The sequence below is a fragment of the Heterodontus francisci genome, chromosome 7 (assembly GCF_036365525.1).
Source record: "Heterodontus francisci isolate sHetFra1 chromosome 7, sHetFra1.hap1, whole genome shotgun sequence".
Taxonomy (NCBI): domain Eukaryota; kingdom Metazoa; phylum Chordata; class Chondrichthyes; order Heterodontiformes; family Heterodontidae; genus Heterodontus; species Heterodontus francisci.
The window spans coordinates 61,473,016-61,500,573 of record NC_090377.1 but is presented as its reverse complement, the minus strand read 5'-3'; the positions used below and the strand labels follow the sequence as shown (position 1 = coordinate 61,500,573).

The following is a 27,558-nucleotide window of genomic DNA, read 5'->3' as shown; positions in this document are numbered from 1 at the left end:
TCTATCTCCTGCTTGAATATATTTAATGAATTGGCCTCCACTGCCTTCTGCGATCGAGACTTCCATAGGTTCACCACCCTCGGAGTAGAGAGATTTCTCTTCATGGTTCTGAATGGCATACCCCATATCCTGAGACTGTGACCCCTGGTTCTGGACTCCCCAGCCATCGGGAACATCCTCCCTACATCTAGCCTGTCCAGTCCTGCTAGAATTTTACAGGTTTGTAGGAGATCCCCTCTGATCCTTCTAAACTCTCTTGAATATAGGCCTGGTCGACCCAATCTCTCCTCATACGTCAATCCTGCCATCCCAGGAATCAGGTAGTAAATCTTCGCTGCACTCCTCGATGGCAAAACATCCTTCTTCACATACTCCAGATGTGGTCTCATCAAAGCCCAGTATAACTGCAGTAAGACATCCTTGCTCCTGTACTCAAATCCTCTTGCAATGAAGGCCAAAATACCATTTGTTTTCCAAACTGCTTGCTGCACCTGAATGCTTGCTTTCAGCGACTGGTGTACAAGGACACCCAGGTCTCATTGCACCTCCCCTTTCCCAATCTATCACCGTTCAGATATTAATCTGCATTTCGGTTTTTGCAACCAAAGTGGATAACCTCACATTTATCCACGTTATACTGCATCTGCCGTACATTTGCCCACTCACCCAACTTGTCCAAATCACAGTGGAGCCTCTTTGCATCCTCCTCACAGCTCACATTCCCCCCCAGCCTTGTGTCATCTGCAAACTTGAAAATGTTACATTTAGTTCCCTCACCCAAGTCATTAATATATATTGTGAATAGCTGGGGCCCAAGCACTGATCCCTGCAGTACCCCACTAGTCACTGCCTGCCACCCGGAAAAAGGTCCGTTTATTCCTACTCTCTGTTTCCTGTCTGTCAACCAATTCTCAATCCATGCCAGTATATTACCCCCAATACCATGTGCTTTAATTTTGCACACTAACCTCTTATGTGGGTAGAGAGAGAGAGCGGTGGAGACAGAAAGACTGGCTTTTTGACAGTGTAGTTAAAGGGAAATCTTCAGATCCATTGGTGAAATTCTGCTAGTAGATATTGATGCATGTTATAAAGATACCCAACGATATTGGCTATTCCAATGTGTACCTTATTTTGTGTTATAACTCAAAGCAAATTCTACAGATTGAATCAGATGAGTCTTACCACAAGGGCAATTGTAAATGCTCGGTCATAAGCACTGACACCGTTCGTAACCCTGGTGGGCACCCTGCGATGAACTTCCAACCACATATCTACACCACCACCAAGTCTGCCTATTTTTACTCTAACGTTGCCCAACACCATCCTGCCTCAGCTCATCTTCCACCGAAACCTTCATCCATCCTTTGCTACCGCTAGACTATTCCAATACTCTCTTGGTTGCCCTCCAATCTTCTACCGTCTTATAAACTTAAGCTCATCCAAACTCTGCTGTCTATACCCTAACCCAGTCCAAGTCCTGTTCAACCATTATCCTGTGCTTGCTGACCTCTGTTGGCTGCCAGTTAAGCAACACCTCAATTTTAAAATTCTCATCTTTGTTTTCAAAGCCCTCGCAGCTGACCCATCCACCCTCCACACCAATCTGCAACCTCCTCCAACTCTACAACCCTCCAAATCTGGCATCTTGGAATGCCTCGATTTTAATCTCGTCTTCTGTTTCCTTGGCCCAAGTCCTGGAATTGCCTCCCTAAACCTCTCCACCTCTCTTTTCTCTTTTTAGCAGTGTCTTAAAAGCTTACCTCTTTGGCCAAGCTTTTGGTCATCTGCCCCAATATCTTGTGTGGCTCAGTGTCAAATTTAGTTTGATAATGCATCTGAAGCATCTGGGGGTGTTTTACTACATCAAAGGTGTATATAAATGCAAGTTGGAAACACACGCAACTCCTAACAGTTTTTACTAACTGATTTATGAACATTCAATTTTGAGTGCAATATTGAAGTCTGCTACAAAGATGTTGATTGGTCCATACTAATCAGATCCTTACAGAAAAACAAAGGCAGTAGGAGGTCTGATGAAAGGTCACTGAAGTGAAATGAACGGTTTCTCTCTCCACAGATGCTGTCAGACCTGCCGAGTATTTCCAGCACTTTCTGTCCTTATTTCGGATTTCCAGATTCTGCAGTATTGTACTCATGAAATAAAGTTGTGATTTGGCTAAAGAATAAAGTTTACAGTTATGGTTAAGGAAAGGAAAAGGGATAGAACTTAGCAACCAAGCCAGAAGTAGAAAATATGCAGTAAACACAACAGTGGAATGGAGATTATGCAAATATCACAGCTGCAGGGAATGAGCTCACAGAGGAAGGCAGCAGGTTTGAGGCAATGGGGAGTGAGGTGGAGACAGAAAGCTGGGAGAGACCAAGGATTCCACCACTAACCAGGATGTGCTTTGCATTATCCAACCCTGTACAGAATCCCCCTTTAGATTGACTTATTTTTCCAGTTTTTTCTGTCTCCTGCATGCTTTGTGGAGTTCATTATTCAAATCAAACTTAGGAAACATTCTATGCAAAGCAGGTGGATTATAAATTACTAGAATGGAGTTATTTGCTGGCATTACCCTAAGGTATGCAAGCAACTTCTAATATTAATGGACACACAAGCAGTCAGATTAAAGTTTCTTGCCCTTTGGGTTTCTCCATTTTATGGTCGAATTCCTGGAAAGCTTTTCTTCATCATGTGCAACTTTGCAATTGTTTCTTCAGAACTCAGAACATGTGTTATTTTAATTGAATCATGGAATACCAAGGTGTAACCACAGACAAAGCATTTCCATGTTTACTGTAAACTCATTTCCTTTAGGTTAATATCCTCAACAAAAGCAGAAACACCGTTAAAAGGAGTTAGCAGTTCAAATAAGATCAGCAACTGTATAACTATGTATTCTTTTCGCCCATATTCTTCTGATAAAGACATAACTTCCCCCACCCAGAGTAAAACATTTTCTTGAAAATACAGGATTGAGATTTAACTGGATCCATATGTTGTTAGCACTAGTGGCCAACTTGAAGAGATCGATGGAATTTACATCAATATTACGTTTAAAACCGAGTTCTGATGAAAAGTCACGGACCTGAAATGCTAACCGTTTCGCCATCCACAGATGTTGCCAGACCTACTAAGTATTTCCAGCATTTTCTGTTTTCATATAATACATTATTTTCAACATGGCCAGTGTTCAGAAATATTTGGCATATAGTGATACATCAGTGTATAAAATCTATGCAGTAATTTGCAAAATAGAAGCATCCTGGAACTCGCTGACTACAAGGGTGGTGGAAACAGAGACAACAAATGATTTCAAAAGGAAATTGGATGGGCACTGGAGGGGAAAAAAAAATTGCAGTGCTACAGGGATAAAGTGGGGCAATGGGACTGATTGGACTGTTCTACGGAGAGCTGGCATTGACTCAAGAGCCAAATGGCCTCCTTCTTTCCCGCAATGACTATGACTGATATTCATGAACACTGGCTTATAATTTTATTGGAAAAATGGATGAAATCATTGAGGGGATAGTGATCATCGTATCACAAGGTTTAGGTTAGCTGTGGAAAAGAACAATGCAGAGTAAAAATAACTAATTGAGGTGGACCAATTTCAATGGGGTGAGAACAGATATGGCCCAGGCAAATTCGAATCAAAGATTGGCAGGCAAAACTGCAATAGAACAATTGGCTGCCTTTAAAGAGGAGACAATTCAGGTACAGTCAAGGTACATTCCCAAGAGGGGGAAAACATAGGATAAACAAAGCCAGAACTCCCTGGACCAAGAAAAAGAGAGAGAGTAAGATGAAGCAGAAAAAGAGTGTGATACAGCAGATGTCAGGTTAATAATACAAGTGACAGCCTGGATGATTATACAAAGTTCAGAGGGGAAGTGCAAAAAGAAATAGGAGCAGTAAAGAGTGCGAGAAGAGACTGGCAGTCAACATAAAAGGAAATTCAAAAGTTTTCTATAGGTATATAAATAATAAAAGGAGGAGTAGGGCCAATTAGGGATGATAAAGGAGATCTATGCATGGAGACAGAGGGCATGGATGAGGTACTAAATGAGTACTTTGCATCTGTCTTTACCAAAGAAGATGATACTGCCAAAGTTGTACTGAAAGAGGAGGTAGTTGAGACACTGGATGGGTCAAAAATTGATAAAGAGGAGATATTAGAAAGGCTGGCTGTACTTAAAGTTGGCAAGTCAACAGGTCTGGATGAGACCCATCCAATGATACTGAGGGAGGGTATGCAGGGCACATTTTCAAAATTTGCAGACAATACAAAACTTGGAAATATAGCGGACAATGAGGAGGATCATGATAGCCTTCAAGAGGCATAGACAAACTGACAGAATGGGTGGACACGTGGCAGATGAAATGTAATGCACAGAAGTGTGAAGTGATACATTTTGGTGGGAAGAACAAGGAAAGGCAATATAAAATAAAAAGGACACAATTCTAAAGCAGGTGCAGGAACAGAGACTGGGGGTTAAAAACAAGAAATGCTGGAAATACTCAGGAGGTCTGGCAGCATCTGTGGAGAGAGAAGCAGAGTTAATGTTTCAGGTCAGTGAACCTTCTTCAGAACTGGCAAATATTAGAAATGTCAAAGGTTATAAGCAAGTAAAGTGGGGGTGGGGCAACAGATAACAAAGAAGGTGGTGTAGATAAGACAAGGTCACAGAACAGCTGACCAGAAGGTCGTGGAGCAAAGGCAAACAATATGTTAATGGTGTGTTGAAAGACAAAGCATTAGTACAGATAGGGTGTTAACGGACTGAAAATTGAACAGCACAGCTGCAAGTACAAACATGAAAAAAAAAAGTGGGTAAGCAAACTGAACAAACTAAGATAAAAATAAAATAAAACACAAAAAAAATATATAAAAAAAGAATAACTAAAAATAAAAGTAAAATGGGGGGGCCCCCGTCATGCTCTGAAATTACTGAACTCAATGTTCAGTCCAGCAGGCTGTAGTGTGCCTAATCGGTAAATGAGATGCTGTTCCTCGAGCTTGCGTTGATGTTCACTGGAACACTGCAGCAATCCCAGGACAGAGATGTGAGCATGAGAGCAGCGGCGGGGGGGTGGGGGGGAAAGTGTTGAAATGGAAAGCAACTGGAAGCTCGGGATCCTGCTTGCGGACTGAGCGGAGGTGTTTCGCAAAGCGGTCACCCAGTCTGCGTTTGGTCTCCCCAATGTAGAGAAGACCACATTGTGAGACTGGGGGGTATATGTGTATGAATTGTTGAAGATGGCAGGGTAAGTTAAGAAAGTGGTTAATAAGGCATACGGGATCCTGGGCTTTTTAAAAGAGGCATAAGTCCAAAAGCAAGGAAATGATGATGAACCTTCATAAAACACTGGTTCGACATCAACTGGAGTACTGTGTCTAATTCTGAGCACCAAACTTAAAGGAAAAATGTGAAGGCACTGGAGAAGGTACAGAAAAAATATTATGAAAACGATTCCAGGGATCAGGAACTTCAGTTATGTGCATAGATTGGAAAAGATGGGACTGCTCTCCTTACATAAAGAGAAGGCTGAAAGGAGAATTGATAGAGCTGTTCAAAATCATGAGGGATCTCGACAGAGTACATAGGGAGAAACGGTTCCCATTGGTAGAAGGATTGAGGATGAGAGGGCACTGATTTAAAGGAGAATGGCAAAAATACCAGAGACGACACGAGGAAAAACTTTTTTTTTAAACGTAGGAGTGGTTAGGATCTGGAGTGCACTGCCTGAGTGTGTGGTGGAGGCAGATTCAATCATGACTTTCAAAAGGGGATTAGATAATCATCTGAAGAAAAATGACATGCAGGGCTATGGAAAAAAAGGTAGGCGAGTGAGGCCAGTTGAGTTGCTCACGGGGAGAGCTGGCACAGACAATGGGCCAGAAGGCCCCCTTCTCTGCTATAATCATTCAATGATTCTAATCATAAAATTTAATCTCCAATATTCCAATAAAATTGCCAGAATGTATCCTTTATTGTGTTTTTCAAATAATCATTTTAATCACCAAATAACTTTAAAATGTCCACTTCCACTTGCATTGAAAAAGCCATTTGATAATTTTATTGCGGGCCCCATCACAAACAATGGATACAAGTGCACAATGTTTAAGAAAACAAAGAAACCACACAGGGGTAGCGTGACAAGTACATAACCTGATGCACAATTATTTGAAAATGCCGACAAAACAGGCTTCTTTTTGTTCTACAATCTTACATCAAGAACCACAAATTTACAGCATGGAAGGAGGGCATTCGGCCCATTGTGTCCACGCCAGCCGAGAAGTAGCCATCCAAACAACTACTACTTTCCAACACTTGGCCTGTAGCCCTGTAGGTTACGCCATTTCAAGTGCATATTCAAGTACTTATTTTTTATTTAAATATAGGAGGGTTTCCCTTTCAGGCAGTGAGTTCCAGATTTCCACCACTCTCTGGGTGAAAATATTTCCCCTTGAATCCTGTCTAAACCTCCTACCCTAAATCTATGCCCCCTGGTTATGAACCCCTCACTCAAAGGGAATAGTGCCTTCCTATCCACTCTCTAGACCCCTCAATTTTATACACTTCAGTTAGGTCTCCCCTCAGCCTCATGTTTCAAAGAATACAACCTTAGCCCACCCACTCATTCCTCTAACTAAAATTCTCCAGTACAACAACAACCTCATAAATTTCCTCTGTACTTTCTCGAGTGCAAGAACATCTTTTCTATAGTGCAGTGATCAGAACTGCACACAGCACTACAGCTGTGGCCTAGCCAGTGTTTTATACAGTTCCAGCATAACCTCCCTGCTCTTATATTCCATGCTTCAGCTAATAAAAGCAAGTCAAGTATCCCTTAAGTCTTCCTGACCACCTTATCTACCTGTCCAGCCACCTTCAGGGATCTGTGGACATGCACTCCAAGGTCCCTCAGTTCCTCTACCCTTCTCAGTATCCTACCATTTATTGTGTTTTCCCTTGCCTTGTTCGCCTTCCCCAAATGCATTACCTCACACGTCTCCAGATTGAACTCCATTTGCCACTGTTCCATCCACCTGACTAGTCCATTGATAGCTTCCTGCAGTACATCTTTCTTCAATATCAACCACACAGTCAATTTTTGTATTGTCTGCCAGCTTCCCCTACATTCAACTCCAAGTCATTGATATACATCACAAAAAGCAAGGGACCTAGTACTGAGCCCTGCAGAACCCCACTGGAAACAACCTTCCAGTCACAAAAACACCCATCGGCCATTACCCTTTGCTTTCTGCCTCTGACCCAATTTGGCTCAAATTTGGCTCAAACTTCCCACTTTGCCTCAGATCCCATGGGTTTTTACTTTTGTTAACAGTATGCCACGTGGGACCTTATCAAATGCCTTGCTAAAATCCATATAGACATCAAATGCACTACCCTCATTGGCCCTCCTTGTTACATCCTCAAAAAATTAAATGTTATTCAGACACAACCTTCCTTTATTAAATCCATGTTGACGGTCATTGATTAATCCGCGACTTCCTAAATGAAGATTTATCCTGTCTCAGAATTTTTTCCAATAATTTTCCCACCACCAAGGTTTGGATGAGTGGCCTGTAATTACTTGGTCTATCCCTTTCTCCCTTTTTAAACAGCGGTAGAATGTTAGCGTCTTCCAATCCTCTGGCACCACACGTAGCCAGAGAGGATTGGAAAATAATGGTCAGAGCTTCAGCTATTTCTTCTCTTGCTTCCCATAACAGCCCAGTATACATTTCATCTGGACTTGGGAATTTATCCACTTTCAAAAGATGTTAAAGCCCTCAATACTCCCTCTCTCACTATCTTAATTTTATCCAATATTTCACACTCCTCCCCCCTGATTACAATGCATCGTCCCTCTCTTTTGTGAAAATAGGCACAAAGTATTCATTAAGAACAATACCAACATCCTCCACCTCCACACATAGGTTACCCTTATGGGCCCAAATAGGCCCTACTCTTTCTCTTGTTCTTTATGTATTCATTAAAAATCTCTGGCTTGCCTTGGTTTTACTTGCCAATTTTTTCTTCATGCCCTCTCTTTGCTTTCCTAATTTCTCTTTTAATTTCACCCCTGCATTTTCTGTACTCTTCTAGGCTTTCTGCAGTATTAAACTCTCTGTCTGTCATAAGCTTCTCTTTCCCTCCCCCCTTTATCCTTTCCTTTAAGCCCCTTGACATTCAGAGTACTCTGGATTTGTTAGCCCCACCATGTTTCTTCAAGGGAACATACTTGCTCTGAACCCTCGCCATCAGAACACCTAACAGTGATCCTGGGCAGTTAAAGGAATGCAGATACTTCACAGCAGATTATGAAAAACAGCGGGCAGACAACAGGAACAAGCACTATAATAGTTTTTCGCCTAGCAAGACTTACCAAAAAAAAAACCTGCAACATGCTACTTTTATTGCTTGGACTGTTTGTGGCAGCGTCCAGATGACAAGAAAATTTCAACTGTACTTGGGTCACCTCAGTAGTGGCCCCATGGCAATGACATTCAGCTAAAAATTGATCTCTGCCAAAGATACCTTTCAGGTTCCCACAAGTGGTTACAGGATGTTACTTTCCAGGAGCAACTCACACTGCCCTTTATTTTTTTACACTATCACCCTTTTGTCATCTGGACCAGAAACTCATACTTTGGACATGTTTTTCAATCTTGGAAGGTAACTCAGTTAGAACTAGTGAAGCAAAGTTCGGTTTAAACTGTAATCAGCTTTATTCCACAACGGTGAAATTTGCAGAACAATAGGTTACAATCAGAGTCAATTGAGCTCAAACAGTGTAACTTATATTTGTGCAAGACTGCAAAATAACTAAATAATCTATCCCGTCCCACAGCTCAAGACAGAACCACTCTCCTATATTCCCATCTTACACAGCCTTCTACTGTCTGCCTTCTTCAAAGCCTCTCACTGTCAAAAAGCCTGTCCCTCTCACAGACCAACAGTATCAATGGATTTTCCAACACTGGCAAAACGTCTCTTCTGTAAATAACCAGAAAAACTGATGAATCACTTATTGTTTAGACTCTAGGAGGGGCTATTTCCAATTAGCATATTAACCACCTTTAAAAAAAGATCTGATAATACACATTGCTTTTAGAACCCACGAGATCCATTTCAACTCCCAGCGGATATCAGGCAGATAATCTCAGGAGTCAGTTAGTTGATGGCAGCATGGAGCCACAGCAATTTTAACCATCATGCCACATTACCAAGACATTTGTCCACTTCCCAACCATGTCTGCCCATTGGCATCCAGGTAGGTGTGGGGAATGTGGTTCCAGAACACTCTTGTGGGAGAGTAAGTGTGGGGGTGGGGTGGGGTGGGTGTTAAGGGAGGCCTAAACTTTGTGGGCCTCCATAGCAACACTCGTGACCCCAGAAAAAAAAAGAAAAAAAAACTTTTTGGTGACTTGATATGTCCCAATCTACTTCTGATCTACTTCAGTCTGGCAGGAAAGCTGCAGTGACTTTCTCACTTTAGCCAGGGCTAAAATTGCAGCGGAGGACTGATACATCAGTGAACCTTGATCTGCATATTTAAAGATGCCACCTGGCCAGAAGATCAACTAAAATTTGGAAGGAGGAATCTAGGCGAGACATCGCAGGGAAATGCACACCTAGCATTAAAACTAACTCTTTTCCAACTCTATTGTGAAAAATTGGGTGAATAAATCCAGAAATGTGACATACAGTAAGTATTTGCAAAGTAATTTATTACTCACTCCCTGTGAAGTATTGTTATATTGTTAGAATCTTTATCACTTTCCATTTCCACCTAGCTCTTCATTCTTGCTCTCTCTACAATTAATATTGCCACCCATTATGCCACTACATTCTCTATTGTGTTGTGCTTCAGTCAGCAAAAAAAATGGTTTCCATTTGTCTTCCAGTAAACAATCTTCTTTCTTTCAAAAAAACTGCACTTCACATCAGACTGCTCCACAAAAGATACTCCACATCACTGTCATACTTAACATTCCTTATAAAAGAATGAAAGAACCATCAACTAATTGTACTCTTCCACCCTGACAACCTCTTCAGAAACCAGTTCTAAATAAGAGGCACAAAATACAAAAATTGGTACTCAAGTGGAGATTGCATTTTTTTCAAAAAGCTCCTCCCAATCTCCTAAATGTCAACAATGACTACATTACACTGAACTGAACACATGCAAAATGTTACGAGGTCAAAGCTTTTGGAAGCAGCTGCATGAAGTCACCCATCTCTTCTGTTGCACAACTTCAATTTATAACTCAAAATGAATCACACCACATTTCCCTGCAGAGCACAAGCTGACGCCAGTCACTCTAAACTCAATTTTTTTAAAAACCATTACTTTGTAGACTTTTGTAAGCCAAAAAAGATATAGTCAACAACAACAAAAACAAATCAGTGGATTGAATCTACTGCTAGCCAGGAGATAAACAGATATGGTATTAAACAAGATTAAGTCCACCAACTTAACTAGATTTCACATTATGGGCTTCTTCGATTCCAAACTGCAAGAAAAAGGAGGAAAATCTCTATTGACTTCTTGCCACAGCGCATGTTGGCACTGATAGCACTTGAAAAGTAAAATAAGCATTAAATCCCATTCCATTACACTATATTAATGTTTGCTACCCAAAGCTAGTTGTAAAACCTCAAATGGTTTTCAGCTAAGAAGCAATAAGGAACAGCTTTGTAAATTTAATTAAAATCAAAAATTTGACGGCATTATTATGTAAATGAGAAATAATATAAATAGTTAATTTGATGATGGACAATACTGAAGAAGAATAATAGAAGGCAGGCACATTGGCTGAGAATTTATCCAGGCAATGGGGGTCTCGACTTCCAGCAAAAGTGTCAAGAACCCCGCGCCACCCCTTCTGTGGGAGCTCACTTTTTAAGCGAGCAGCGCTACCCTGGAGGCGGTACCTGCTGCCAGTGGAGCACCCACCCAAGGCCCACAGGTAGGTCAGGGTGAGAGGGGTCTTGCCGGATGGGGGCTCTCAGCAGGCCCCTCCATTCCCGACGTCGGATCCCTTGTTTAGACACCAAATGCCCATTTATTGCCCCCTTAAGGGCTTCAATTGGCAGCAGGGCAGGCTTAATTTCGGCAGAGGCGGGAACACCCCCTGCCCCTGCCACCATCCCACCCAATTACATGCTCTCCCCACCTCCAAACCCACTGCAGGGGAGAGCATACAACTCCCCCCATTGTTTCACTTCAACCCACCCATCCCCCACCTAGTTTTCCTCCTCTTTGTAGTACAAGGGCCTGAAAGGGTTAATCTTGAGAGAGAGTAAAGAATACCTCCTACCATGATGATGTAAGAGAGCACATGAGAGAGACTTGAAGCTAGATGCAGCATGGCTTTGGTGGAGTCACACACACTAGTGTGAAGATGTATATAGTTCTTATATAATAAATACCAATGTTCTAAATATCTTAGACTGAAGTATCTCTATCAGTTAGAATAATTAAGCCGGCAGCAAGGCAAACCAACATACAACAGTCTTCACCTAAAAAGACACCAACATGGCAACGTGCCTATTTTATTGTGTACTGAACATCCAACCTACCATGAGCTGCATGACCAGTGATGCAATGGAGTATTATATAAAAATAGAAATTGCAAAAAATTAACTTAGAAAGATTCCATAGCAAGTAAAATTTGCATTGATAAAGCACTTTATGACAAGTCTCATTGCACTTCAATTTCCGTGCATTGGAATGCTGTCATTGCTGTTATATAAGCAAATGCTGCGGTCAGTTCAACACACAATAAAATCTGACAAAAAGCAATGAGATCAAAGACGTAATAAAAATGTTTCAGACCCATGCAGATTCCCACAATAACACCTTTAACTCTACTAATATTGTCCAAATAAAAAGGAAAAGTTGCTCAATGCAAGAACAATTTCATGCAAGCAGAGTGGGTGGTGGTGGATGGAAACTGGTTGCATTGCTCTTGAAGGAGCAACAGGCCCGTGGGGGGAAATGGAGGTCGAGTGAAGTGGTTCTCAAACTTTTGGCTGAAAAAGAGAACTTTCCCAGCTCCCCTACCCCCAAATCTAAACGATAATACAACACAATACTCAATACCTACGCAAACTTAGATTTTGCCGTCCATAAGTATCTATTTTTTTTTTAAAACTCCCTTCTTGAACAAGCTAAACTCACCTGGTGTCACTACCAGCCTTGGCAACTGTGCAACTACCTGGCAATCTTCCTGCTGCTCTTAGTGCTCCTCTCTGAGATGCGACACTCAGCCCATTCTGCACTGCATGTGGCAGCAATACTCCACCCTCACCTTCACCTCTCATCAAGCCTGCCTCCAGCCACGACTCATTTGCAAACTGCCCGACTGTTTTACAGACCTTCTAAAAAGCCTCTACAGAACCCTAGGGATCCGCAGACCCCAGTTTCAGAAACATTCGTGTAGAGAGACTGAGCATTCATAGTGAGAAGGGTCATAGACTTCACATGCTAATCCTGCCTTCCACTGTTCAAAAGATGTTGCTTGTTCATCCTTTCTAGTGTTTTTGTATGAGGAAAACACCCTATCCTTCTCAAAACAGTGCTTGGAGATCTTTCATGTTGACTCAACAGACAGATATGACTGTTTTAGCATCCCACCCAAGAGGCAATACATCATCACTACATGAAAGTGTCAAACTAGATTTTATGCTCAGTTTGTAGCAGAGCTTGAACCCACAATCTTCTGATTTGGAGGCTAGAATAGTCAGCTTGTTTCAGTTAGTATGTTATTTCTTGGCAATCATTTCATTTATAGTCGAATGGAAACTCGCCGAAAATGTTCTGAACATTGTGTGATAAGAGGACAAAATTATTGTGAAATTCATTCAACTACAAGGCTACAATAATGGTCTTTTTTTACTTTTTTGGCAGGATATCATCTAGCATTTTCAGCTGCCATATTCTGCAATGATTGGTAAACTATAAAATACTATATTATTAAGGTACAGTAGTTGTTATAGAACAAGATCTTCCATTCCAGGTGGCACACTTTAGTTCCAATAACCCTCTCTTCCACTTCAAACATTGTATGCACAATGCTGAACAGAAAATAGGAAACCACTATACCTCAGCTTGGCTGATTCACTGTCATGAGTTGACAGTTAAATCAAAGCTACTATACTAGCAGACCCAGGAACACAGAAGCAACTTTAGACTTCAGTTTCATCTAGCCATGCAACATTTCAAGAAATACATTTAGCATTTTTGCTACGTTAGAGTCATGGTTTTTCAAAAAATATATCGCAAAGGAATATTAGTTTAATTAAACATAGAATAGAATCATAGAACAGTACAGCACAGAAAGAGGTTATTCAGCCCATCGAGAACACATGCTAGTTTAATAATCAAAAATGATCAGTACATTGGTATTTTAAATGAGTGCTAGAAAAAACAATGAAGACAGGAAATTAGCTATTAAACTATAATCTATTTTCTCCAGAACAAGAATCTGATTTTCCAGTGCTGAAATTCTCAATAGCAAGAACTTACACAATGAATCATAGTAACTCACAGTTTTTCAAGGCAAGGTCCACAAATTCAACTTTCTGTATTTTTGATTTACCACCATATGCCTCCATATACATCATTTTATTTTTTTTCTACAATGACAGCAACATTTTCCTTTGCATGCTTACTCATGTTAAACTGAGTGTCTCCAGTCACAGGCTCAGCAGGAAACTGAAGTCTCAATCACAACAGTGGTGGGGGAAGGGCAGTAAACTGATCAAAGTTACTTTAAATATCACAACAGAGCAGCAATTCAAAAACAAAGTTGGGTCTTGCGTTGCACCATGTGTAGTCCAGAACCATTGCTGAATCCTCCACTATCAACATCCTAGGAGCTATCACTGACCAGAAACTGAACTGGAGTAGCCATATAAATACTGTAGCTACAAGAGCAGGTCAGAGGCTAGGAATCCTGCAGTGAGTAACTCACCTCCTGACTCCCCAAAGCCTGTCCACCATCTACAAGGCACAAGTCAGGAGTGTGATGGAATATTCTCCATTTGCCTGGATGGGTGCAGCTCCAACAACACCCAGGACAAAGCAGCCCGCTTGATTGGCACACCATCCACAAACATTCACTCCATCCACCACTGATGCACAGTGGCAGCAGTGTGTACCATCTACAAGATGCACTGCAGCAACACACTAAGACTCCTTAGACAGCACCTTCCAAACCTACAACCTCTACCAACTAGAAGGACAAGGGCAACAAATGCATGGGAACACCACCACCTGCAAGCTCCCCTCCAATCACACACCATCCTGACGTGGAACTATATCACCGTTCCTTCACAGTCACTGAGGCAAAATCCTAGAACTCCCTTCCGAACAGCACTGTGGGTGTACTTTTACCCCACATGGACTCTAGCAATTCAAGAAGGCAGCTCGCCACCACCTTCTCAAGGGCAATTAGGGATGGGCAATAAATGCTGGCCTGGCCAGTGACGCCCACATCCCATGAATGAATTTAAAAAAGCATCTTCTTAATGTTGAGATAAGATCAGAGAACTCCTCCAGGCTGATGATGCTGCATTAGTTGCTCACATGGAAACTCAGCTACAAAGACTTGTGGACTGTCTCTCGCATGCCTGTAACTTGCTCTCCTTAACTACAAGAGTCAAGAAAACTGGTCATGGGACAAGGTGTTGCATCTCCACCCATGATCACACTAAATAACACCCACTAGAAGTGGTTAGCAAATTCTGCTACCTTGGGTCCACAGTGACAGACAATCTGCTCCTTGATGCAGAGCTCGATACACGCATAGGTAAATCAGCGAGCCCCTTCGGCAGACTCTTGAAATGCGCATGGGATAACACCAAGCCAACCCTTAGAAACCAAGCTGATGGTTTATAAGGCCTGTGTTCTCAACACCTTGCTGTATGGCTGTGAAACATGGGCAACTTACAGCTACCAGGAAAAGCAGCTTAGTAATTTCTATCTGTCTGCAATGCATTATGGGTATATCCTGGCAGGACAGAATCACAAATATAGTAGCCCTCTCATAGGCAGAGCTCCCAACTGTGTAGGCAGTAATCAAACGGAGGCAGCTTTGGTGGATCAGATTCATTGGCAAGATGGAAAACGGTAACATACCCAAGGACCTTCTGTATGTTGAAGCAGCCAGGGCCAGACGACCTGTGGGATGCCCAAAGTTCTGCTTCATAGACGCTGGCAAGCGTGACATGAAGCCCTAAATATTGACTGGGAGCCACTAGCTGGCGAAAGAGGGAAATGGCAACACATCCTGTGGACTGGTGTGCACTACCATGATGACCAGTTGCTACAGCAGCTTAGCAACAGGCACCAATGTCAAAAACAACAACTCACAGCATCACTTGGCAGCTTCACGTGCAGCACTTGTGGCAGAACCTGCCTCGGAATGAGCTGGTGCATGATCCCAAGAATTACAGGCCCACAAGTTTGATATTATGATAGAACATGTTTGAGTTTGGGACTGCAATTATTCTATTAAAGACATTCAGTACAGCTTTAAGAATAATAAATTGTGCCCAATTCAAGTTTGCTGGATTCTTTACTTGTAAGTAGCCTTACTAAATTGCATAAGGCAGCAATCATAGTTGTGGCTTATATATTAGCCAACAGCTTTTTAAGACAATCAAGTTTTCAACTAGTCAGCATTTTTTCCCCACTGACACTGGAAATTACAGTACTGACAATCAGATAATTTGAAAAGTGGGGCTAGAGCCAGGCAGAATCAGAACTTTCTCCCTTGCGTATTGAACACCCAAAAATTCAAGCACACGTTGGATTTTGATAGTCCCAGTTTATTTAGTTCAGGCACTAGTCAGGTGTAGTGCAGTACAGAATTGAGAGCCAGGTCATTATCACCCAGCCAGTTCTCAGCATAGGGCTGAAACACCCCACTAAAATCCCCCACTTCACTCACAACTTAGTCCCTTCACTATTTTATAGACCCCAAATCAAATTTCTAAATCATAGACTGATACAACACAGAAGGTAGCCATTTGGCCCATTGCGTTTGCTCTGGCTTTTTGGTCAAGCTATCCAATTAATGTCATTCCCCTCCTGTTTTCCCAAAGCCCTATAATTTACTTCCTGCAAGCATTTATCTATTTGTCTTCTGAACGTTAGTATTGATTCTACTTCTACCACTCTTTCAGGCACTGCAGTCCAGATCACAACAGTGTGAAGAATACAGATTCATTTTTTTTTAAGCCCATCTGGGTAGCTTTAAGGTGCTTTAAACCAAGAGTCATTTTTATGGTACAAAAGCAAAATACTGCAGATGCAGGAAATCTGAAACAAAAAACAGAAAAATGCTGGAAGTACTCAGCAGGTCAGGCAGCATCGGTGGAGAGAAAAACAGAGTTAATGTTTCTGGTCTGTGACATTCATCAGAACCGGCGTTTTTGTATAACTTTTGTGGTCCTCTGAACATTTTCCAAAATTTCAATATCAGCCATCGTATAAAAACAAAACAAAAATGCATTTATATTACTAGATACTGTATTCCAAATGAAGCCTAACCAAGGTCTTCTACAAGGACAAAGTGGTATGCTTCACTTTTTAAAAAAAAAAAGAGATAGCCCTGTGAATACAATCCACTACCCTATTTGTTTTGTTATTCAAAATCACTGTACCAAGTTAGCTTAAAGATCAGCTGTTGCACATTTAAAATCATTTAACATACTTGCATGGAACACAGCACAGTACTGCTAATTCATCAAGATGCAATGATTTCTATTTCATTAATGAGTTGTGAAGTCTTAAATGCATTATAAAGTATATAAAATAATTGCGATGCCATTGATATGCTCCAAGTAGCACCAAGTTAAACAGCACTTTAATATTCACGCTCTGAACAATTTTCTTCAGCCTTACATTCTTTGTAATGTGAATTTCTTGGCCAGGATGAATTAACCCCATCAGACTCTCTGGATTTTCTGTGCGCAATTACACAGTATGGGTAACAAACTAGGACCAGGGAGGTCCTAGGTTTAATCCCTAGTCGATGCTGGGACAAGAGTGAGTGAAGAGAAATAAAAATTGCCTTCAGTGTCAATAAAATGAGATGAAAGAAGTTAGGATTTCTACTCCAGATTCCTGGAGGGGTTATTCAATGGCCAAGTTGTGATCAAATAGCTGACTCGCTTACTGTGTCAGCTGAGAATGGTCACATGGGAGGACAGGTGGCCAAGGGTAGTGGAGAGAAAAGAGAAATACTGAAGGACCAGTGCTCATGTGACCATACCAGCAAGGATCAAAGCCTTCTCAGAGGAGTGAAGCAAAAGAAAAACCTGACACCATCTTCAGCTGAAACAGTGGCACAGACATATGTTTCTCTGCCACTTGGTCATGGAACACATTCAACCTCTAAGCAGAAACTGTAGTTACATTTTCCAAATTGAAAGTCTGAACATCTTAACATCCCTTCCTGCCCTCATGTTGGCTGGTATATGGTTCATAGTTATTTCGCCTCACTGAACTGTCCCCTGACCTTCAAACCTGCTGTCATCACCACTCTCCTCATATAACTAACCTGTGAACTCTCTGTTCTTCCAAACTACTGCGCCATCTCCAACCTTCCTTTCCTCTCCAAAGGTCTTGGAACATGCTGTCACCTCCCAAATCTGTAGCCACCTTTCCTGGAACTCTATGCTGGACAGATTTCTGCCCTGCCACAGTACCAAAACAGCTCTTATCCAGGTCACAAACGTCATCCAATGTGACTGCAGTAAACTATCCTTTCTTGTCCTTCTAGACCTATCTGCAGCCTTTGACAATTAACCACATCATCCTTCTCCAATGCCTCTCCTCCATCGTCCAGCTGGGTGAGACTCCACTCACATGGTTCTATTCTCATCTATCTAGATGTAGCGAGAAAATCATCTGCAATGGCTTCTCTTGCCACAACCAGACCACTGCCGCTGGAGTTCCCCCAAGGATCTATCTTTCTTCCCATTCTATTTCTCATCTGCATGCTGCCCCTTGGAGATATCATCCAAAAGCATGTCAAGTTCCATATGTACCCTGACGACACTCAACTCTACCTCATCATTACCTCTTTCGATCCAGAATGGTCGCAACCTTGGTGTCATACTTGACTCAGAGATAGGTTTCTGACCACATAACTGCACCATCACTGAGACTGCCTACTTCCACCTCTAACATCGCCCAACTCTGCCGTCCCTCAGCTCATCTGCTGCTGAAGCCCTCATCCATGTCCTTGTTACCTCCAGACTTAACTATTCCAACATTCTCCTGGCTGACCTTCCATTTCTCGCAACTTAAGCTTATCCAAAACTCTGCTGCCCATATCCTAATTAACACCAAGTCCCATTCACCCATCATCCCTGTGTTCCCTGGCCTAGAATGGCTCCTGGTTGAGCAACATCTCGATTTTAAAATTTTCATCCTTGTTTTCAAATACCTCCATAGCCTCACCTCTTTCTATTTCTGTAACCTCCCCTAGCCTCTCAATCCTCAGGTATCTGCACTCTTCCAAACCTTCCCTCTTGTCTATCCCCGATATTAATCACTCCACCATTGGTGGCTGTGCCTTCAGCTGCTGAGGCCCCAAGCTCTGGAATTCCCTACCCACAGTCACAGTTTATCAAATACATATGTTCCCATTAATTATATAACTCAAGCTGGAGATACTAACATCTAGATGTCCTTACTTAGGATCTATCTATTAATGAAGCAACAGCACTAAGAACAGCCTTTTCCAAATGTCCACGCTCACATATCTCTAACAGGAGCTCTAAAATAAAAGCACAGCTGAAACCGAATCATTTGGGCATTTTGAGCAGGATTACCAGACACTGCAAAAGACATTTGAACCAAGGGTTGTATAGTTTGAGTACCCTTGCTCTATATAGTCACTCAAAAGGAACACAAACATGCATTCAAAAAAGAAATTATTCAGCTGATTGATCCTACTCATTCCACAACCTTCATGTAAACGATGCCAGCACCAAATGTATCCAATCCGCTTCACCCGCTGTGGAAAGGTTTCGAAAAATTTCTCCCTACTACCAAAAGTAAAATCAAATAACACCCTTAGAAACGGTCTACTCTTGATTATTCAATGTCACTTAAAAAGTGTCAAAATTATTCAGTAATTTAAGAGAAAACAAATGATTACCCGAGTAGACTTTACATATTTAACCTTCAATCCTGCACAATAAGCAATCCTGTAGCTCAGGAATGATCATGTTCCACACTAACAAGCTGCTTGTATTGTATTCATAATTATGATCCTTATCCTATTCCTAATAAAATAGGTCTTTTTGGGTATTTTTATTTTAAAAGTGTTAATGGTCAGCATTAACTGCTTCAGATCAGAGTCCAGTCTGTGCAGCCTAATTCCTACACTGTTTGGAAATTAAATTCTTGCTAATCTCAATGGATTTTAAGACTGGTTAATTCTGTACATGCATCCTCATTCACACTCCAAAATGTCATTCAATTGTACTATAATTTTTCAACTATAAAAATATCTGCATTATATTGCCTCTCAATATTTTCTCCAGTGAGGACAAATCCCAGAATTACCTTGATCATTTTTCTTCAGGTTAAAACCACGCACAATATTTTAATCACTAGGACATTTTAAAATATGCAAAATCTGCTTTATTAAGCATGAATATTTAACAGCAACATGTCTAGTAAAAACAGTAAACATCAGTTTAGCTATAAATCCTGGGTTAAAAGTTCTGCATCACATACTCATAGAAAGGAGCACTTTTAAGTTCAGATACTGTACCACAACATTCGATTTTGTGAAAGAATGAGGTGGCAAATATTGGTGCATTACTGCAGCTACCAGCCCTGATTGATGGTCAAGCAGTGCTCTTGTATTTATTCAGTTCCAAGACTTAAGACATCTTGTGCTGGATAAATATTCTTAGCACCTTTTTAGGATTTAGATTGAATATCTTACTGCAAAGTCTTGTTCACCGTATAGACATGCAACAGATCACGTGAAGCTCTTCAGTCATTAAGGACTGCTTTCAATCTATTCTTCTGGAAAGTCAGACCAGCTTTAGCTATATTAACAATTACACTAAACAGAAGTTTATAGAAACATTCATCATGTTTCTGTAATCAGCTGCTGGAAAAGCGCATTAACCAGATGTACAGATCATGTAACCTATTGTGCGGATGTACTGACACTGATCTGCATTGTGACCAGAACAATGTTCTGAGCAAAGAAAATGAGATACTCCAGAGTTACAGTGATACCCAAGACTGGCTCAAGCCAAAATGATTTCAACAAACAAAAGAGATGAGTTGTATGACCAAACAGATTGCACAACTTGATGCAAAGACCTTAATAGCTTCCCCAAGTAAAGTGGAATAGAAATTGTCTGGAGCAATATTTGAACTGTACAATTGCACAGGTCAGTTTACAAACAATTAAAGCTTAAGGTCTTTTCTTCTGCACCTTAGTATCAGTGCACCAATATAGAGAGACAACAGGTTTCTTTATATTAATTTTAAGATCTTTCAAGTAGCCAAGAAACACATGTGATTATCATTGAATCTTGATAACTGAATCCAGCAAAGATTGATACTAAACTACATGGATTTAAATCATCTTATACATGCCCTGTAGAAAGATCCACAATCTAATCACAACAAGCATTTGGCCAAAGAGTCTTCTATTATTTAAGCACACTGCTCAAAGTTCAGAGAACTGGTATACGTATTTTAATTGTAGTTTATTGTGAACATTGATCTGCTCTTCAGATCTGTAGCAGAGATTATCAGGTAATGGAATTAGAGAAACCTTACAGCACAGAAGGAGGCCATTCGTGCTTGTGCCAGTGTCCAATTTAGTCCCACACCAGGGCTTTCTTTCTCCATAATACTACAAATTATTCCTCTTCTCGTATAAGTCAATTACCTTTTGAAAGATCCTATGGAATCTAATTGCACCATCCTTTCAGATAATGATTCTAAATCTTAACCACCCTTAACCGAATGAAATTTCTCATTTCCCTTCTAGTTATTTTTTCAATTATTTTAAATTTATGACCTCTGGTTACCAACCAACTTGTCAGAGGAAACAGTTTCCCCCTACTTGTTCCATCAAAACCTCATAAAATTGTATACACCTCTATGAGGTAACCCCTTACCCTTCTTTTCTCTAAAGGAGAATAATCTCAACTTCTCCAATCTCTCCACATTATTGAAGTTCCTCATCCCTGGTAAACCTCCTCTAAATCCTCTCCAAGGACTCGACATCCATCCTCAAGTGTGGTGCCCAGAACTGTACACAATATTCCAGATGAGGCCTTATAAGATGTTTGTAAAGGTTTAAGCATGGTTTCCTTGTTTTGATATTCAATGTCCCTATTTACAAAGCCAAATATCCTATGAGCTTTCTTAACTGCCTTATCAACTTGCCCTGCCTCCTTCAAAGTTTTGTAAATTATGTACCCCCTGGTCCATCTGCTCTTGCACCCACCTCAAAATAGTACCATGTAGATTCTACAGCTTCTCCATGTTGTTTCTCCCAAGGGCATCACTTCATACTTATCTGAATTAAATTGCATCTGACATGTGTCTGCCTAGGTCTGCTACTACCCAGCTCACTATTTACTATGTTGCCATGTTTTGTACTGTCTGCAAACTTGGAAATTGCACTCCCCATATCCATTCCACATCATTATATTTAAAGAATGCCATGCTCCCAATTCAGTCTCTGGGGGGACTCCATTGCATACCTCTCTTCAATCAGAAAAATATCCATTTATCACTGCTCTCTGCCTCTTATCCCATAACTAATTATGTACTCAAATTACTGTCCCATTAGTCCCATGTGTCTTTACCTTCCAAAAAAATGGCTGTTGTATGGTATGTCTTATGTCTTTTCAAAATAATTGAAATTCTGTAGTTGGCAAGTTTGAATTATCAGAGTTCTGCACTATCCTTAATATTTTAATGACCAAGGCATTGTAGATGAGATTTTCTGTTACATATTCAGTTATTTTTATATTCTCAAGGATGCAAAAACATTTTAACAGAGAGAAAATGACAAACTTATAATTAACAGTCATTAGAAGAAAAATCAATATTTGACCTCGGAAAATTACATCTCCTCAGCTCTGTGCAGGTAGTAAAACTACATTGAAGTCAAGGTGGAAATTTAAGCTGACCATATTGTTTTTACAAGTACTGTAAAAAAAAAATCACAAAAATCACAGAATATTCTTAGGCATAAAACAAAATACCTACTATTAAGAGCTGAAAACACAGAATACTAATATGACAAAAAACTAGATTACTTGAACACCTGCTTCCTCAATAACTTTCAGCACGTATTCCTATAACAAAAAATGATAAAGGCCCACAGTTCAATATAATCTGTGATTTTGACAAAATTGGCTGCAATATTCAACATTGTGGTACAAACACTTGGTAACATCATTGAATTTAGTGCTCGTTATCCAAGGCATTTTTATATTTGTTCCAAGCTTTAGCAACGCAATACGCAACTCACCTGTACATTACTTTTCCTAGAAGCAGATTTAGAAAATGTAGAGTGCAGAGAACCAGCTCTTTGTTCTGAGTCAGTCCCTTCCAACAGGTCTGTGGGAATGGAGACAACAGTTATAATCCTCTTATATTGAAAACATTGATGGAAAGAGATGTTGAGCCAGTCCATTGGTCCATACATATTTGTGTTATAATATAATTTTACATTAAGATGCCAAGCAAACCACTGCACTCTACAAGCTCACCACTTTTAGACCATAATCACAACTGTGGATATGGAACCCTTGGAAAATCTGTGCCCACACTGCAACATCTACATGTTAGGAGACAGCATTATCCAGCACCATTATTATTTCTACTGCTTAAGACGACCTGTTGCAATGAATATTACACACTATGTACATAAGTCACTCAGTGACCCACAATACTCCCTACTTCACGTAAGCTCAACACAATCATCTGATGTTCAAAACTCTTAGTCATATTATGAGAATCCAGCATGAATTAGAGTTTCAAATTCAACAACTGGTTTTTCTATATAATATCCTTGAGCATGGGACAGAACTATAACAAACCATCATCTTGATCTGAGCAGAAGTTTTTGCTGATTACATGTCTATGCAGTATGAATAAACTACTGCAACTACCAAGACATACAAAGTCCAAATGGGGAACAGACTTAAAGTATAGTCAGTGAGCAATCATTTTGATGAGATACAACTACACAGAGCCAAAGAGGGCAAAAGAAACAAAAACAAAACACCCTAGTTTCCATGAGCTGTCCATATATCAACAACAAAAACTTGTATTTATATTGCACCTTTAGCATAATAAAACATCCCAAGGTGCTTCACAGGAGCATTATAAAACAAAATATGACACTGAGCCACATAAGCAGATATTAGGTCAGATGACCAAAAGCTTACAAACGAATTAGGAACAGGCGTAGGCCACTCAGCCCCTCGAGCCTGCTCCGCCATTCAATAGATCATGGCTGAACTGATTACTCCACATTCATACCTACCCTCGACTACCTTACACTCCCTTGCTTATCAAGAATCTATCTACCTCTGCCTTAAAAATATTCAAAGACTCTCTTCCTCAAAAGGCAGTGGAAGCAAAGTTCCAAAGACTCACAACACCTGGTGAAAAATAATTTCTTGTCATCTCTGTCATAAATGGGCAACCCCTTATTTTTAAACAGTGACCCCTAGTTCTAGATTCTCCCACAAGCGGATACATCCTTTCCGAATCCACCCTGTCAAGACCCCTCAGAATATTATATGTTTCAATCAAGTCACCTCTTACTCGTCTAAACTCCAGCAGATACACGCCTAGCCTTTCCAAACTTTCCTCATGGAGACAGCACGCCCATTTCAGATATTAGTCGAGTAAACCTTCTCTGAACTGCTGCCAATGCATTTACATCCTTCCTTAAATAAGACCAATACTGCACACAGTACTCCAGATGTGATCTTACCAATAATGCTCTGTATAACTGAAGCATAACCTCCCTACTTTTGTATTCAATTCCCCTCGCAATAAATTATTACATTCTATCAGCTTTCCTAATTACTTGCTGTACCTGCATACTAACCTTGTGATTTATGCACTAGGACACCCAGATCCTGTTGCATTGCAGAGCTCTGCAATCTCACACCATTTTAGATAATACTCTTTTTATTCTTCTTGCAAAAATAGACAATTTCACATTTTCCCACATTATACTCCATTTGCCATATCTTTTCCTACTCAATTAACCTATTTATATCCCTTTGTAGCCTCTTCATGTCCTCTTCACAACTTACTTTCCTACCTACCTTTGTCTCATAAGCAAATTTAGCAACCATACCTTTGGTCCCTTCATCCAAGTCATTTATATAAATTGTAAAATGTTGAGGGCCCAGCACTGACCCTGTGGCACACCACTCATTACATTTTGCCAACCAGAAAATGACCCATTTATGCCTACTCTCCATTTCCTGTTAGCTAGCCAATCTTCCACCCATGCCAATATGTTACTCCCTACACCATGAGCTTTAATTTTCTGCAATAACCTTTGATGTGGCACCTTATCAAATGCCTTCTGGAAATCTAAGTACAGTACCTCCACCAGTTCCCCTTTATCCACAGTATATGTTACTTCTTCAAAGAACTCCAATAAATTGGTTAAACATGACTTCCCTTTCACAAAACCATGTTGACTCTGCCTGATTACCTTGAACTTTTCTAAGTGCCCTGCTACAAGGTCTTTAATAATAATTTTGAACATCTTTCCTAAGACAGATATTAAGCTAATCAGCCTGTAGTTTCCTGCTTTCTGTCTCCCTCCCTTTTTGAATAAAGGGAGTTACATTCACTATTTTCCAATCTAATGGAACCTTCCCCGAATCTAAGGAATTTTGGAAAATTAAAACCAACGCATCAACTATCTCACTAGCCAATTCTTTTCAGACTCTTGGATGAAGTCCATCAGGACCCGGGGACTTTTCAGCCCGCAGCTCCAACAATTAGCTCAGTACCACTTCCCTGGTGATTGGGATTTTCTTGAGTTCCTCCCTCCTTCCCATTTCCTGACCTACAGCTAATTCTGGGATGTTACTTGTATCCTCTATAGTGAAGACCAAAGCAAAATACCTGTTCAATTCATCAGCCATCTCCTTATTTTCCATTATTAATTCCCCAGACTAATTTTCTGTAGGACCAACAGCCACTTCATTAACTATTTTCTTTTGTAAAGATCTATAGAAACTTTTACTATCTGTCTGTATATTTCGAGCTAGCTTTCTTTCATACTCTAATTTTCCCCTCCTTATTAATCTTTTACTCATTCGGTGCTGTTTTTTATATTCTGTCCAATATTCTGATCTGCCTCTCATCTTTGCGTAAGTATATGCTTTTGCTTTAAGTTTGATACTACCTTTAACTTTTTTAGTAAACCTCAGATGGTGGGTCCTCCCATTGGAATTTTTCTTTCTCTTTGGAATGTATCTATTCTGTGTATTCTGAAATATCCCCTTAAATATCTGCCACTGCATCTCTACTGACCTATCCCTTAACCTAGCTTGGTCAAAGAGGCAGGTTTTAAGGAGCGTCTCACCAAAACAAAGGACTTCCTTCCATATCTTCTCTGCAGTCTGTTTTTTTTATTCCTTCTATTTCTTTGTAACAGCTGTAAACAAAAATCCTTTTTCCGGTTAACCGGTTATGTATGTGCTTGTGTGTGTGAGGGCTAGGATACAAAAAAAGGGGCTTGAATATTTTAATATGCACGTATGTTTACTTCATTATAGGTTAAGACTTGGTTTATAAGCATGGGAAAGACTTCCACTGTTATGTCCAGACTGGCCAGGAGAGTGTAGGAAAATGGTGCACTGACACAGAACACAAAAGTCCGAGTGTATCAAGCCTGTGTCCTCAGTACCTTGCTCTACGGCAGCGAGGCCTGGACAACGTATGTCAACCAAGAGTGACGTCTCAATTCATTCCATCTTCGCTGCCTCCGGAGAATCCTTGGCATCAGGTGGCAGGACCGTATCTCCAACACAGAAGCCCTCGAGGCGGCCAACATCCCCAGCTTATACACCCTACTGAGTCAGCGGCGCTTGAGATGGCTTGGTCATGTGAGCCGCATGGAAGATGGCAGGATCCCCAAAGACACATTGTACAGCGACCTAGTCACTGGTATCAGACCCACCGACCGTCCAGGTCTCTGCTTTAAAGATGTCTGCAAACGCGACATGAAGTCCTGTGACATTGATCACAAGACGTGGGAGTCAGTTGCCAGCGATCGCCAGAGCTGGCGGGCAGCCATAAAGGCAAGGCTAAAGTGTGGCGAATCGAAGAGACTTAGCAGTTGGCAGGAAAAAAGACAGAAGCGCAAGGGAAGAGCCAACTGCGAAACAGCCCTGACAACCAATTTTATTTGCAGCACCTGTGGAAGAGTCTGTCACTCTAGTATTGGCCTTTATAGCCACTCCAGGCACTGCTCCACAAACCACTGACCACCTCCAGGCGCTTACCCATCGTCTCCCAAGACAAGGAGGCCAAAGAAGAAGAAGAAGATAATAAACTGATATGTTGTGACCTGTGGAGAAGTGGGACTAAATTAACAGTGCACTCCTCCCGCCTCAGTCATGACAGCTGTAATTTTATCCATTATCAGATTTTCCCAGTTTACTGTGGACAGCCTGTCTCACCCTGAAGTCGGTCTTATCTAAATATAGATTCTTAGTAACTGTTTGGCATTTTTCCCTTTCAAGCGAAAGGAAACTTGATCATATTATGATCACTATTAAATAAATGTTAATGCATTGTTAGGCTGTTAACTGTATCTGGTTTATTACTCATTATCTCATCTAATATGGCCTTCCCACTTGTTGGTTCCAGCGCATATTGTTGCAGAAAATTGTGCTGAACACTCAAACTTGCTACCTTTTCTGACATGTGCTCATCTGTTTATCCCAATCTACATGGAAGGTAAAATCCCCCATTAAACCTGCTCTGCCTTCATACATGATTGTATTAATGCAGAGATTAGACATTCTTCCACTTTGCAGTTGCTATCAGGGGGCCTATACACAACTACCACTAGAGTCTTAAATTCTTTTCTATTTCTTAATTCTACCCATAATGTCTCCATTGCTTGCTTACCTCTCATTAAATCTCTTATCGAAGTAATTTTATCCTTAATCAGTAATGCTACTCCTCCCCTCTACCAGATTCTCCATCCTTCCTGTTGGCCTGACAACCTGCTATATTCCATTCCCAGTTTCGACCGTCTTGCAGCCACGTCTCAGTAATGGCTGCCATTATATAACCCAAGTTTTAATTGTACCTGCAATTCATTCCATTAATACTCCATGTGCTGCATAAAGAACGCTTATTTGGGTCACACATCCTATCCTGTCCTTCTGCTCTGAAGTTTTACCCTCACACATTTCTTATTTCTCTTTCCTGGTTTTAAATATTTTGCACGTTTGTTTTCCCTTCAC

The 27,558-nt window shown here is 40.8% G+C and overlaps 1 protein-coding gene across 2 annotated transcripts in view; it reads right to left on the bottom strand.

Moving 5' to 3' along the window:
- Window positions 1-27,558, bottom strand: part of LOC137372021 (activin receptor type-1-like) — a 138,199-nt gene that overhangs the window by 106,054 nt on the left and 4,587 nt on the right. For both annotated transcript variants that reach the window (XM_068035291.1, XM_068035290.1), the window contains exon 2: window positions 22,569-22,657. Coding sequence is in view for 1 of the 2 variants with exons in the window: in XM_068035290.1 (XP_067891391.1) it covers window positions 22,569-22,576 (8 nt within the window). In the remaining variant the exon portion in view is untranslated. The remainder of the gene's footprint in view (window positions 1-22,568; window positions 22,658-27,558) is intronic.